This window comes from Netta rufina, assembly GCF_964035555.1.
Source record: "Netta rufina genome assembly, chromosome: 1".
NCBI classification, from domain to species: domain Eukaryota; kingdom Metazoa; phylum Chordata; class Aves; order Anseriformes; family Anatidae; genus Netta; species Netta rufina.
The window spans coordinates 18,785,232-18,800,544 of NC_140123.1; the positions used below are offsets into that span (position 1 = coordinate 18,785,232).

Sequence of the window (15,313 nt, forward strand, 5' to 3'; positions counted from 1 at the left end):
GATACACCATTCAGCTTCCTTGACACTGCAGTTTTAAAGATTTTTTTTTTTACTGTAAATATTAAGATTCTACATAATTTTTCCCACCTAAGGCCTCAATAATTAAGCAACCTTTGCCCTCCCCTAGAATAATCTAGGGATTAGCACTTTAAAACTTGTGACTACAGCAATAAAGTAGAGACACAAATGATGTAAGTGTGATTACTGAGGTTGCAGGCAGTTTTTAAAATCAGTGTTTATTTCCCCAAAATATCAGACACCTAAGAAAATCAGTTTCATGGTTAACCGGAATAGGATACATGAAAGAGTTCACTTCAAAGATAGCATAACTAATGCTTAAGGTGAGCATTTATCCAACTGGACTTAAAGGCAAAACACAGTATCAGTCTTCAGTATCTACCATCATTGAGTTACCCTATTTCTGATATTCACACTGCATGGCATCATCGGCAGTAAAGTACATGCACCTAACCCAACCAATTCTACTTTAACTATTCTAAAGATGCTAACATGAGTTAATACTAATAACTGTGTAAAGCAAGACAAGTGGTAATTCTTTTTGTTAATAAGTCTTTATAACAAATAGTTCTGCACAATGATCTCACTTTAAATAGTAGAAAATACAAGGCCAGTAACATATAAAGCAACTCAGACAAGAGCATCATTTCTCCACAAGTTTGTATTATTTCCCCCCTCCTCCCCCCTGTGCACTCTTTTACTCTGAATACAATTTTTTAAGTTTCACTTTAAAAATGAAGTAACTCAAACTAATTACCTTTTTTATATTCAATACAACTTGGAGCATTACAGTACTGTTTAGAGCAAACATCAAGTCATTTGTGATTAAATTACTGTTTTGTACACATACTTGTAATTTTAGAACTGACCTATGGACATTGATTTATTTTTTTTTAATTTTAAATAAATACAGATGTGGCCCATAAGCATAAAAACTCTACACATAATCATGCAGAAAAGTATTCCAAGAGAATTTATTCTACTGAGCCAGCAGTCATTTTAGAAACATTAAGATGCATCTTCAGGATTTCAGTTTATGAATAACTACAAATTAACCTGCTAACACACACACACTTAATAAACACAGTTAAATGACTTGATACGTTTTTCCCTCATATGCAATAGAAAAAGCATATTTTGCACAAAACATGGAAAGTGAACACAAAATAAAGCAAGCTCAGCAATGAAAAACTACTAAACAATAGTTACATCACAGTAAACAAATGCTCTAGTACCCCCCTTCTACAGGCATTTGCATTCAGCAGCGTGAACACAAGATGAAACCATACACAACTGAGATGCGAGAATTAATGATGCTGAAACATGCATTAAATGGTACTACAAAAGCTGCATGGAAAGCATAACATGGCAACAAGAAACTGGCACATATACTAAATAGCTCTAAAGACATGGACATCTCAACTGCCAAGTTGACAATTTTCACTTATAGACATGTGATTCAATATGTAAGTGTTGTGTTTTTGTTTGTTTGTTTTTTTCCCCTTCTTCTTTTTAAACAATTTATTTCAGAACTCTGAATTTTCAGTTTTGGAAATGTAGTAATTGCATTTGTCACAGATTAAGTCAAAAACAACTTTTGCATTACGTGGCACAGCCCTGGTTCATCATTTCAGACCAGTATCATGCTGAGAGTCCTAGAAGCAAAATATTCTACATTGGCACAAAACATGAGATGAACTGCTGTTTCATTATTGCACTTTTCTTCCTGTGCTTTCCGGGAAAGACTTTTTATTATTCAAAGTTGATTGAAACTGGAGCTGCAGCTTACCTTTCATCCTTCATCACTTAAAAGTGCTTACAGGAATATTTGAAACAATGCAGTGCTATTGTTATCAAAGAATGAAGAATGTCAGCCTTTTAAAAGACAGTGTTTTCCATCTTTCTAATTGCAGAGTATGTTTTCTTCAAAGAAAAAATATATTGGAATAGTTTTGCTTCTCCAAAACCATACATATCATCTTTCCTGGAGAAAGCACGAAGAACACTTTTTCATTTTTTATTGACTTGCATATAGCTTTCTGGAAACTGCAGGAAGTGAACAGACAGGCCAAGCTCACTGAATCTGGCTCAACATTTTAGTGGTAAATTGATTCTTCATTATTTCAAATATTGGCCCTCTTAGGTCAACTATCACTAAGAATGTAAAATGGAATGATGCCACTCAAGAGATCTGAAACCCTAAATACATTTCTTACCTATTTCTAAGCTATATATTTCCTAGAAGTACTGAAAAAGTATCCAATCTCACTTAATGAAGACATACATAAAACTATATTTTCTATATTCTCTGCAGGTACAGCACAAACTAACCTGTGTCCACAGTTCTGGAGCATCTTGTTCTACTGCCCTCTCCTTGCTGATCTTTCCCTCCACATGAGATGAGCAGAATCAGTCCTACAGTTGGGATTTCTCTTTATCCTACTCACTGCACCAAGCATGGGGCACAGAGATGCAAGGGTGGCACAAAGCAGGCAAGCAGCAGGACCAAGCAGCAAGGAGGGCAAATGGCTATTCCTACCTGCAGCAATTGTATTGAATTACCGTTTTTTAAAATGTACATAGATTTCAGATTTGTTGGTGATTTCCCAACAGCATACAAATATGTAAAACATTTGTAAGCAGCTTAGAAGACCACTTCCAGCTGGTAGTTCAGACTACACTTTGCAGTACTGCAATAACTGGTTTACACAAGGTTTTTCTGGAATTTTACACTAGATCAAATATTTAAGCTTAGCAACAGCACTGCAGAATAAATCCTTTTACAGCAAATAATGGAGGAACAGCAGTATCCATACTGGAGCTTAAAAAAACAAGGAAGCACGTTAAAATGCCAAAAACACGAAGAACAATCATCTGCAAAGGAATTATAATAAATGCTTGTGGTTTCTGCATCTTGAGACTGATTATGTTTCCTATTTCCACCTTAACAGTATGTGGTCATTTAAAGAAAACCATTTTTTCCCAAAAATGTTCACTAAAACTACTGTCCCTTCCGCAGAAATTATTACAGTGAAATTAGGGCTAAAGAAACTGAGGAGAATACCCTAATTCTATTCCATAAACACCAGGAAATACTCAGTATTCTTTCCCCTTACACTGTTTGCTGCTTCTCTGGCTATAATACCTAAGTGTAAGTTTGGATTCCCAGAAGCTAACCATTCTAAAATCAGCTGTTTCATACTTACAAAACCATGAGGCTTGTGCACTGTAGGCAGTTGCTGTAACCAGACAAAATTCAAGTCCTACAGAAGAACTTTGCAAGAGTAACACAGAACATAGCCTATTGCAATGACCATCCCTGTAACTCATGAGTATTTAAAAAAAATCCATTTATTAATTCATTTCAATTCTTCTGATTTTCCTTGGCGGTCTGCAAAATGCTAAATTCGAGGTTTAAAAAATGAAAAACACTAGTGTAACTGGTATTTCTTTGTTTTCCGTTACCATGAGCTTGTGATTTTCATGTAGAACAAGATTTCAAGTTACTGTTGTATATCTAGTGAAGATACAAAAGTAAACCACAATTCTCCTATTTTTATGTTTCTTTATTCCCCCCTTCCCCTGTTTTCAACTTACATACAAGACTTCACACTTACTCCTGTTCAAGGTTGTGTGCAATCTTTTTTTTTTTTTACTGAGAAATCAATGGCAAGGACAACATCTTTATTCTCACTGTTCTTAAGTCAAGCACTTTATGTCTCACATACATTTAGCATGTAAATTCAAATTATACAGCTATGTTTTACTCTACAGAAATTAGATATAAAAAAGCACACTAGAAGAACTACAAACAATAGAAGCTCTAGACAAACCGTTTACCAACACAAAGTGATAGAAATCATCAACACCTGGATGCAGTAACACAGTGAAGTTCCTTTTCAATCTCATACCTCTTATTACGGGCATTTTGTCCCCTATTTAAGGGACTACATACAAACCAGCACGATTTTACTCAGATTTTTTTTACTCAGGTTCATAAAGCTTTATTTTTTCCCTGTTAATGCAATATGGGCATAAAAATCATTATATGATAGCAGTTTTTTAAATTATTTTACCAATATGTATGCTGTTTTTATCTCCAAACGATTTTTCTTTTTTTTTTTTCCTTCAATGAGAAAAAAAGGTTGCTGTTAATTGCTTTTCTGAAGAAAGTCATCCTCCTGCCACCTTTAGACATCAGGCTAAAGTAATTAATATGAATACCTCCAAATTTCAATTAATCACAGCTTAAGGAAGTTCAAGATGGAAAAGACCTATTAAATCTATCCCATGAAAAATGAACACACAGAAGGCTTGTTTCATGTGTATTTAAGATGAAAGTATTGTTTTGTGAAAATTGGATATTCAGTCTATCCTACAACTTAAATTTTTAGAAAAAAAAGTCTTCAGCTATGATTTTAAAAACATTCTACGGGGAAAAAATACAAATTTACACAACAAATTTCTTCAGCAAAAGGCCAAACTGAGAGGCCACCTAAGTATATTTTATGGTGTATCCTAAAAGGCAGCAAAAAGGCAATCCTATGGGAAAAAAACATTATACATGACTAAGTAATGCAACTCAATCATTCTACTGTTATTGAATTCTCACATTTCATCAAATTGATTTTAATGAAAACAAATACTTTGGGGATGAGGCAGTCCTGTGTTTGCTGCCAAAAGAGCATTAAAGAAATAACCAACAACTTAACAGAGCAATGTCCGACCCCTGTATTTTCCCAGGCCACACTCGCTGCCTCCCCACTACTGATGGATGAGGCAGGTTGGACTGATACTCCCTCATGTTAGAGCAAAGCTAACACCCCAAGGAAAGCACCAAATCCCAAAATAATTTTTCACGTTAATGGCAGCACAGTGCCCAAATCAATAAATTCAGGGCACCTAAGGAAACAGTTAAAGAGCATTTGGAAAATATGCTATCAAGTCCCCCAGTCCTAGCCCAAAGCATGAGCTAACGAGACACTCTGGATGCAGGCTGTGTGAGATTACGTATGGATTGGCACCACTCCACGCCTAGGAATGGCGCTGAGCATCCATCCACACCTATGGCCCAATGGAAATTGACCCTATTAGTCACCACCTGGCCTTCCCTGCTATTTTAATAGCTCCATTGCTGAATATTAATTGGAGAAAAGACTTATCTAATATACATTTTTTCTTCATAGGAAATTGTATGCCAAAAAAATTTGTTCCCTCAATATGCTTAAGTAAAATGACCTTCATGCCTTCAGAGCACACCATTTATTTGCTGAGCATCTCACATCAAAATGTAAGGCTGTTGTGGTTTTATTTTTTACTTAAGAATGTTCTTTTAGATCAATTACTTCATCATTTTTTGGGCCAAGTTATCTCTAGGCATATTGCAACTGTTTATCAATCAGTACTTCATGGAGTTGATGCATTTTTGTGTCATCATTTGTTAAAAGAATACGTAATTTTTCTTTAAACTTTGAGAAAAGACACTAAAGAGGGAACAATGAGTTTGGTATAAATTTTAACCTATGACAATATACTATGGATCTCAATGAGTGCAGACTACAAAATCCTGTTGAGCATGGTTAAAATTAAGTTCATATAATATTCATTTTATATTGTGTCTTTGCCATCTGTTATAACCCCTTTTCTAATAGGAGTCACCAGTCTGGTGTATCTTTAGATTGAACTGGATAAAATATAGATGTAGACAATAAACAACTTAAGGTCAGCTTTGCTTTTTACTTATATGGAATAGTAATACAAATATTTAAGCTTTACTATATTCAAGTACTGAAGTTGTATCTCATAAAAAAATTAAGCAATTTATATCAAGATTTCAAGAATAATCTAAAAACTCAGAAAATACCAGAAGTAATTCCATTACAATCTCATATCCTTTGCAAGATCATTTGCACTGCCCCAGCAAAAATGGTAAGAGTTCAGAACTTCAGTATATGTGTGCACAGAAAAGCTGATAAACTACTACTAAGCTTGATGAGGAACAAGAAAAGCTGATAAGCTACTACTAAGCTTGATGAGGAACAAGAAAAATAAATCACTTCCAGCATATGGGCTGTATCTTCAAGCAAAAACACTGGTCGGCCATATCTCCCTACCATTTTTAACAATTTAATTAGGACCAATCCTTTTTTAACAAAATTGTTTGCTGAAGAGCTAGCCAGTTACTACCACATATGGCAAAATGAAAAGCACTGCCTTTACCATTGAGCTGCATACAATCAACATGGCCAGACAGTCCTAAGAAAAATTTTATTCAGAGCAGAACTTAGCAGCCTGTCATTAGCTACAAAAGTAATTCATAAAATGTTTAAAGTGCATCCAAATTCAACATTTCTATATTTCTTTCCAGACTTAAAGGCTTGTTACATGGATATTTAAAGACTAGATGATTTTCTGTAGTAAGGACAGCAGATAAACATGCATTCTAGCATGCAGCAGAGCCATTTATGACCAAAAGTTTTAATATTGATGGTGGCTATTAAGTATGGAGTGAAGATCACCAGTGTTACACTTAAAGTATACAGGAACTTTCAAGTAAATACATAGCTTGGTTTGTTAGCAAAAAAAAAAAAAATGCAGTGCAAACATATGCACTTAAGACAGTCTGAGGCTGGCTGGGGAAGAAGGAAGCACTTCTCGCAGATTAGGTATGCTTAATGAACTTCTGAAACACATTTAGATACTACAGAGATACTAGCTTATCTACCTGAATACACGGGAGTTGGCCAAAAGGGCCAAGTGACACAGCCTTCTCCTTGGGGAAAAAAAAAAAAAAGGAACAAGCCTCCTGAACCTAGTTCAGGTTACATTGTTTAAAACATGTTCCCCTCACAGCTTTGCAGTTTGGAATTAATAACCTCACCTATCTTTCTCAATCCCCATAAAAATGCTATGTTCAAAACAAGGCCTGAAAAGATGGGACAAAATAGTATTTACACACCTTAATACACACTAATGTAAACTGCATTTTCAACTGAATGCAGAACATGAAAGCAGAAATCTTAAGTAATTGCTCTAAATACTAATTTATACCTAGTGAAAAAGCAGCAATTTTCCCAAATGTTAGATTTCCAGGACCAGTATGCTCAAGAAAAGCAGTTGCAGGTGTTTTTTCTGGAAGAATGAGTGCTGTAACGTGATACGTGTATCAAGGAGGGAACAGTATGTCAGACTTTAAACCTAACTCGCTATTGCATAACGTGGCATGCATCTCCGAGCAAAAAAGGCAGTATTAAAGATAGTCAAGAAGAAAATGTTTAGTAATTAGAGATGTCACAAGTGAGGACTTATTCATATGGTAACTCTTGAATTCTAAGAAAACAATCTCGCATTACCTTTGGCCATACAACATCGGCAATTCAAACAGTATTCTTCCAAAATGTTAGCAATGCCTTTTTTTTTTTTTTTTAATTTTACTCATTTACTCACAGTTAAATTCACCAAGACCATCACTGCTATATTAAAGAGTAACACATACATGCTCTCTGCTGCTTGCATCCCATGCTTTGAGCTACATACATACCATTCCAATATAATTAGGGCACAATGTTATCTTAAATCAGTTCTGAAGCAATTTAGTATCACTATTCATGCATATAAATTTTAATTATTTCTACTTGAGAAAACGTAAGAACAGATGCAAAACAAAACACTTTCACAGGAAAAAAAAAGCCATAGTAACCAAACATATCCCTACTTTCTTGCCATTACAGGAATAGAACCAATAGGCCTTTTCCATCATCTTCCATGACTGCTGAAATCTGAACATAAGAAGCTTCTTAGCAGCTTTATCATTAGTTCCAATCTCAATACTCATTCTGCAAAACTAGTGTGTGTTGTGTTGGGAATGGATATTTTCCAAATTTATCATTCTGCAAAACATTTTTCAAGAATACTTATGTGCAAGTCCTTCTAGATGCATATGAATCCTCTGCTATAAGCAAACAACCATTTTAACTAGAAAACCCCTATTTGCCTCTGAATTAAACAGTTAATTGATGATAACAGATTTGTTTCAATGCAACCAGTGGGGGAAATATATATCTATAATAATGCATCGTACATCAGTGGAAGGCTTTAAACCAGCTTGAACAAGTGTTTCCTCCCTTCGATGACAGGATACTTTAACAATCAGTACAACACACTCATGTCACAACAATTTTTCTTCTGCACAAGTATAGTTTAGGTAAATTCATTCATACCATCATGAATAAAGTAAACATACAGATTCCTTTTCCAGAGGTTTTATGTTTTTCGTTTAGTTTTTCTTTCCTCCAAAGTTATTTTTTTCAGTGATTTGAATGACAGATACACTGTAAGTCTGCTGTGACTAAGTTTGCAGAGGGAGACTGAAACAAAAGAGGACACAGTGTCCTTAAGAAAACACTTTGTATAAAACTTGATGCTCTAAAAGTTGAAGCAAAGGTAAGCAGTTGCAATGTAAGTTCTCATAGTATGTACTGCAACATGCACTTCTAGCTGAATACGTTCACTATTAATAGATTTTTTTGACACACAGTAGAAGCTACATACTAAGAAAATGCCACTTATAATTAAGCATAAAATTATTCTCACCCAGTATTAGTAATAACATTCCCAAAATCCTTTCAAGTGATTTTTATATTTTATTGTAATCAGATAACTGCATGTTTTACAGCATAGTCACACATTGTATTTTGCTAGTCACAAACACATTGCCTTACATAATGATCTGCATCATTTCTGCTCTATACTACAAAGCCTATGACTGAATACAAAAAAGTTTTACAAAAGAAACCGTTTTAAAGACTACAATAACAATAAAACCGTTTCCAGATAACAGCTAAAATTATAAAGGCATATCACCGTATATTTTTACCGGAATTTCTTAACAGTAAGGAATGAAATAAGTTTTAGTATCTGCGACGCTTGTTAGGTCCTTCAAAGTTGCCCCCTGGGTTTCCTCTACCAAAGCCACCAGGTCCACCACTCACGGCACCTACACCACTCATTGGCGGCTGAGGAGTTTCAGAGCCCGTTCTACTAACCAGAGGTGAACCCATCTGTGATGGACCTCCTTGAGGGAATCTCTCATTATGCTAATACAAGTCCATTTGGAACGTGCCAAATGTAAGTTACAACAAAACCCACAAGTGATGTTGGCAGGAAGGTCAGCAGATAGTCCAGCAGAATCAGGATCACACATAGAGGGGAAGAAAGGAGCAATTCAATTAGTTATTATCAAAAAGGAGCTGGAAATTAAAGACTGCTAATGCTACCCTCCAACTTTGTAAAGTAAATGAAAAATTAGAAATTTAAGTATGCAAACCAACTCTGGTGCTGAATGTAACTTCATCCTTTCAAGCACATCTGAACAATACATATTCTCTACGTAACAGAAGAGCAAACAGTGATTTCATACCCGAGTCCTAACATACCAACTACAATGCTTCTCTGTTAAAGGAGTTAGACACAGAAATATTGTCAAACTAGAAAAAAAGTTGAGCTTTTGTATTTCTAGAGACTGCAGGTTTATTCTTTTAACAGTGAAATAACCTGAAGGCTTACATTTCCACAAACGTGTAGATTAAATGCATTTCAGTCCATACTACCTGGTGTCAGCCTTTTGTATGGCACTTCAGGGATCTTTAAACAGACTTTTAAATCCCAATTCAAATAAACTAGTGTAACTAGTGATACAATGCATAGTTGGACTATGCTTAGTTTAAAAGTGAAATTTAACCTGAAGCATCAATAGAAGATGAAAATCCAGTTAATGTTGCACATGTTCCTTATTTCCATACTCAACATTAAGGTGTATGTGCTTAAACAGTCTTGACTATTAACAATTCAGACTCAAAACTGAAAACATACATCTGAATACTTAATAATTCAGCATTTGTGTGTCTAAAAACAGAACCCTACACAATGAAATTTAAAACATTACCTCAACATAAGTTAAATCATTAAAAGCATGGATGTATGGTACAAGCAGATCTTTAAATAACTCATCCTTCAGCTGTTGAGGACAGTTACTTTCAGTAGAAATTCCTTCTGAGCAGAGCGCTACGTAACTGCCCAGGTATCCAGAGTTGAAAAGGCACATTAAAGACTGTCTCGCTATTTATATGCCTGAATCAGAATAGTTTTTCAGAAGTCTAACTTCAGGAATAGTAGTAGAGCTCAAGAGTTCCAGAAGTCACCTAATTCATAACTATATATGCATATATTTTTATTTAAAAGCAGTATTATATCTATATAAAGTTCTATAGAATTTAGAACATGGTTTATGTTTATATATATATATGTGTGTGTGTGTGTGCTTATTTAAAAGTTCACATTGTACAAGAAAAACAGTTATTCAACAGCTGTATAAAGATCTACTACTGCCCTCAAAGAACCTTAAAATCTGCAGCACTGGTTAGAAATACGTATTTTTTAAGTGTCTTAAATGCTTACAGCTTGCTAGTGATGGATATGAACTTTAAAAAATAGCTCATCGCATACTCCTGTTAAATTTTACCATTTAACTTTTGGACAAAAACAACTCTTTCCAACAAGACTCCTCTATCCAGTAGGTAGTAAACTACCTACAATAAGCTGTGAGGAAAACAAAGCTATTTTAAAAACATTATGTTCACATATATTTCAAAATATGGCAGTAAAACTAGAACAAAAAAAGCAGTTTACTCCAATTTTCCCTATATAATTTATAAAAACGCTTAATTTTTAAAAGATGAAAACCACCTTTCTGGTCTGTAAGTTGTATTCTCCATTTCTCTTAACAGAAATGGAAATTAACTGTGTTTCAGTAGACAGCCCTCACAGACTCTTTGAAGTGTCTTTCTAGCAGCAACAAAAACACAAGAAGGGCATGCCTTTCTGTAGGGGCCTGCCCCCAAATTAAAAACCTTGAAACTACAAAATGAAAAAAGAGAAGCAATTAATTCATCCCTTTAGTGGTGTGCAGAAGAAAATGCAAGTTAAATTTTTGTTTTTAAAAAGCACATTTTGAAGTGTCAGTAGATTCCATTCTCTACATTTCCATAACTGGAATGACTTTTTGTAGAAAAACAATTTGAGATTGATATCATGATATCAAGACAGCATGCTTTCCCCCCTACACACACACACCTCTTTTTTCAGTGTCTATAAAATCACAAAAGTATGTTCCAGAGGTGACCAGTCAGTAACACCAGTTTTGAGCGGACACATCCCCATCCTTGTGAGAAGTCACACAATCAAATGAGCTGGTCACTATGACATGAAATAAGGTCGTCTTCTTGCACTGGTGAAGACCGGACTCATTCTGCATTTAGCACTTAATCAAAATCGTATTTTCCTTTAAGGAACAAAGGATTTTGTCAAAATTTCTTTATAGAATAGCTCAGAGACTGATGCTATTGAGAAGGCATAGATAAAATTTACAGCTACAAAGTGCCTCAGTGTTCCAATAAAACTATAATGGAATCACTGCTTATACCTCATACTCCTTTATATCACACCACTGCCAGAACATCTGCTTACAAAAGAATACTTAAACATACATAAATTTCAGGTTTAAAATGCTATAATTGTTTCTCTACAAAAGACATTACAGCTAGGAAAAATGACTGGCTGTAAGAACAGAGCAAAAATGGCCAGTGTTTTAATTGGAGCCCAATAGCATATCCTCTATTGATAAAAAAATTCCAGATGTATACCCTACATTCATTCCTAGTACCCTTGGCAACTGGGCAAGACTATTTTCCCGTGTTGACATGACAGTTATGACTAACAGCTGTTGACATACCTATTCTGTAAGTGTTTACTGTCAATCTTGTTTTTTCAATACCATTAGAAAAGTAGTACAAAAACACTGAAGTCACTTTAAAAAAAATCTAGTTTACACAAAGATATCTTCACACTATGCATAACTTCCAACATTTAATTTTTCATCTGATTATGGAAAATCAAACTAATACATATGATTTAGTTTCATAAAACAAAAAAATAGCAAACGTTAAAGTTTACAGATTACTCCGGTATGTGGTTTCCTCTTAAAAAGAAAACACTTTTGAGAAGTTATCAGCAAGTTTTTCAAGACAGGTTACATGTGAAAAGTTTTACCATGAATAATATAAAACCTAATCCCAATTCTAAAAGTCTGGTTATGGAACAAAGAAGTCACCCTTCTGGAAGTGGGATTTTCATAATGGTCTTCTAAGACCAAATAGTGGTTTTCTCTGCGTGTTGTTCATGGACAAGTCTTATCAATTACTTTTAACAGACTCAAAACCATTTAGCATGCTCTTATTCAGTGTGAAAATATCTTTGGTAACGAATATGTGCCATGAGACATGACATCTATTCAAAGGAATTAAATTTGTGATACGTTACCACTGTTCCATTATCTGGCATCATTGGTGTTCCCATATTTGCAGCTCCTTCTGGTCCCATGGAAGGACCAGGACCCATTGCAGGGCCAGGTAAAGTTCCTCTGTTGTTCATATTCATACCCATCATTGGAGGAGGGCCTTGGTTACCAGCAGGTGCTGGGCTAAACGCATCTATGCAAAACAATCTATACTTAGAGCTGTCCTATCTGAATTTTACAAGAATAAACAAACAATTTACAATATTTAAAAAGCCAAATGTACAAGACTTCCAATACTTGAAATATAAAAGATATATATTCTTTGAGACTGTACATTTACCTCAATCATCTGCTTTTAAACAGATTAATTACTCCCTGTTATCACATTGCATAATCTGCCTTCCATAGTTGAGAAGCCTGAACTTTGCAGCTAAATATAGCTGTACTGTTTCTGTGCAGGAATTTAACTGTTCATATAGCACATACATATGCACTATACACACCACAAATTAGAAAAAATCTCAAGTGATTTTGCAGTAATTAATAGCTGTAAGGCAACTCGGCCCTTTCAGGATTTTAACAGTAAATATACAAGAACTGTTCTACCAGTATTAATGTTACATGCTGATGCTAGACTAATACACTGCAATACCATATAAAAGTGATATCAATGGTGGCACTCAACTTTATAATGAAATATTTGTAACATGATATAAAGAAATCTTGCATTTAAATGCATGTTATTATAGTAAAAGTACCAGAAATAAAGGAAGTTTTGCTGGAATTTAAAGTCACAGATAAAATTCCTTGAAAATTCTGATTCGCTGGAGGAGGGAGCAGAAAAGCTTAAAAACCTTTTTGGCTCTTCTGGAGAGGTCATTTGGTCACAACACTGAGCTAGAAACCACCACTGCCAGCACCCACTAACACACTTAAGTGAACTGCATTCAAAACGTTTTTTCATGCTGTAAGAAAAAGTCTGATTATATAAATCATTTATGCCTGCTACTATGAGATGTCAATCTTTAAGACTGGTTTTAAGACTGGTGGCGATGCACTCTTTTATCCCCACAATGGTTATGCACACTCTTCAACCAGAAGTGCGCATCTGAAATTTGATAATAAAAGAAATCATGCCTTTGGAATCTAGAGTATATTTCAAGTCATGATAATGCATACATAAAAAAAATAAATCAAGAGATCAGACGTGTTTGCCAGACTAAAAAAAAATTGTCATTTTATTTCAAAAATCAGCCTCTCACCTCTGTTCATAACTTCTTCAGTAAAGTATATACATGTCCACCACTGTAAGCTGGTCACTGAGCACAAACACAGTACCAGGATTATCTGCACTTACGCAAAACTGCAGCTGTATTACCAGCACTGAGCACCCATCGCAGCAGTCACTGAGATCACTACATCAAGATACTGCTGCTAAAATCATAAACTTAGACTCTCTATCATACACTTATATCAGAAAGTGCTGCAGAAAGTGCTGCACAAGTTTATTAGAAGCAATAGGGAAAAGTATTTTAAAAAGCAGTACTTGCCTGAGCTTAGTCCTAAATACATCAAGACCTCTCCCTACAACATGGAGCCAAAATACCAGCATATTCAACCCAGATCGTTAACTACCCACAAATGTGAACAGTTCATTTAGCAAGTAAAAGATTGTGCTGTAATACAAGACAAAATTATAGCTGAATAGCCAATAAAACTATTTTTCAGCATCAACCATTCAAGGACCTCACATGGAAGGAAAAGGAATCTAAATTGCTAAAATAAGGAGAAACGTCTATATTCAAAGGCTAGAAGTGCCCTAATATGACTGTCATGTTGGCAGTACTCAGTGCTGGTAGTGAAAAATGACTAGAGACAGTCAATGCTCAATTACCTTTTATGGCTTACCAGCCTGCTAATTAAACTTAGCCAGCCAGCTACATATGTAGGTGATGTTCACTAGCCTTCAACTGCAACAGTGTTTTTACCCTCTATACCACACAAACATATCCATACCTCTTCCAGGGTGACATCAAGTTCACAATAGTGTTATAACAGTAAGCCTCACTGCACTATTAAGCCATTTTCAAGCTGTAAGTTCTGTCAGAAGGAAGGCTGGGAGTATAAATACAGGGAGAGAGCAGGGTCCTGCACAAGTTCAGTAGAGGCTGTTAGAGCACCTTGATCTTCAGATGTGCCAAGGTTTGGCACAGCTGGCAATAAGTCACAGTCAATAGCCCTCAGCAATGCAGAAATAGTTCCCAAAAAAGCTATTTTTTGCAGGTTAGAGAGAGATTTATTAACTACACCCATCACTGCAGATCTAGTTAAGTGCTGTGCTGTGGCTTTACAGAGCCTCTCAGAACTTGTTTGCTGCAGATGATGTAAAACTGAGTGGTCCTGCACACATCAACCCAACACTAGTTAAACCCATCTCAGAGGTATCTTGCTTTCTAATAACACTATCATGTAGGTTTTTCCATTACTAAAGATACTCCAGTTCGCCACTGTCCCACATTATGAAAAGGTTTAAGTGGCACATGGAAAGACCAGTTAAAATTAAGTTACAGGTCCAACAGAAATGTTACGTGAGGAAGGAAGTTAAGATCAGAGATTAAACATCCATTATTCGAAGGTTGCTTTGTTTTGCTTTGTAATTATTCATTTGTTTTGAGTTTGGGTGGTTGGGGTTTTTTGGTGGTAGGGTTGCTAATGGTCTGGAAAAAAAGTCTCTATGCAGAGTTTTCCTAAAATCCAGCTACTGTAAAACTATACACTTTACCTATTCTGTACGGGTTATTTCTCCCTTTTTAAAATAGCTGCTAGCTGTTACAGCAATTCCTTTTGAAGCTACACATTTATTTCTAACAAGTTTAAAATCTGAAGTCATAGCAAGAAACCTACAAACCAAAACAATGACGGATATCATAGTTAAGCATTAAA

The 15,313-nt window shown here is 35.2% G+C and overlaps 1 protein-coding gene across 3 annotated transcripts in view; it reads right to left on the reverse strand.

Moving 5' to 3' along the window:
- The window catches only part of PSPC1 (paraspeckle component 1), a 63,340-nt gene that overhangs the window by 14,258 nt on the left and 33,769 nt on the right, over nucleotides 1-15,313 (reverse strand). Inside the window, exons 8-9 of one of the 3 annotated variants that reach the window (XM_084284151.1) lie at nucleotides 12,394-12,563; nucleotides 3,433-9,113 (exon numbers count right to left, since the gene is read on the reverse strand). The exons of 1 other annotated variant lie outside the window; for it this stretch is intronic. In XM_084284151.1, the coding sequence (XP_084140277.1) occupies nucleotides 8,928-9,113; nucleotides 12,394-12,563 (356 nt within the window). In that variant the 3' untranslated portion in view covers nucleotides 3,433-8,927. Of the gene's footprint in view, nucleotides 1-3,432; nucleotides 9,114-12,393; nucleotides 12,564-15,313 lie in introns of those variants that run through there. One more of the 3 variants, XR_014618288.1, reaches the window with a different exon arrangement.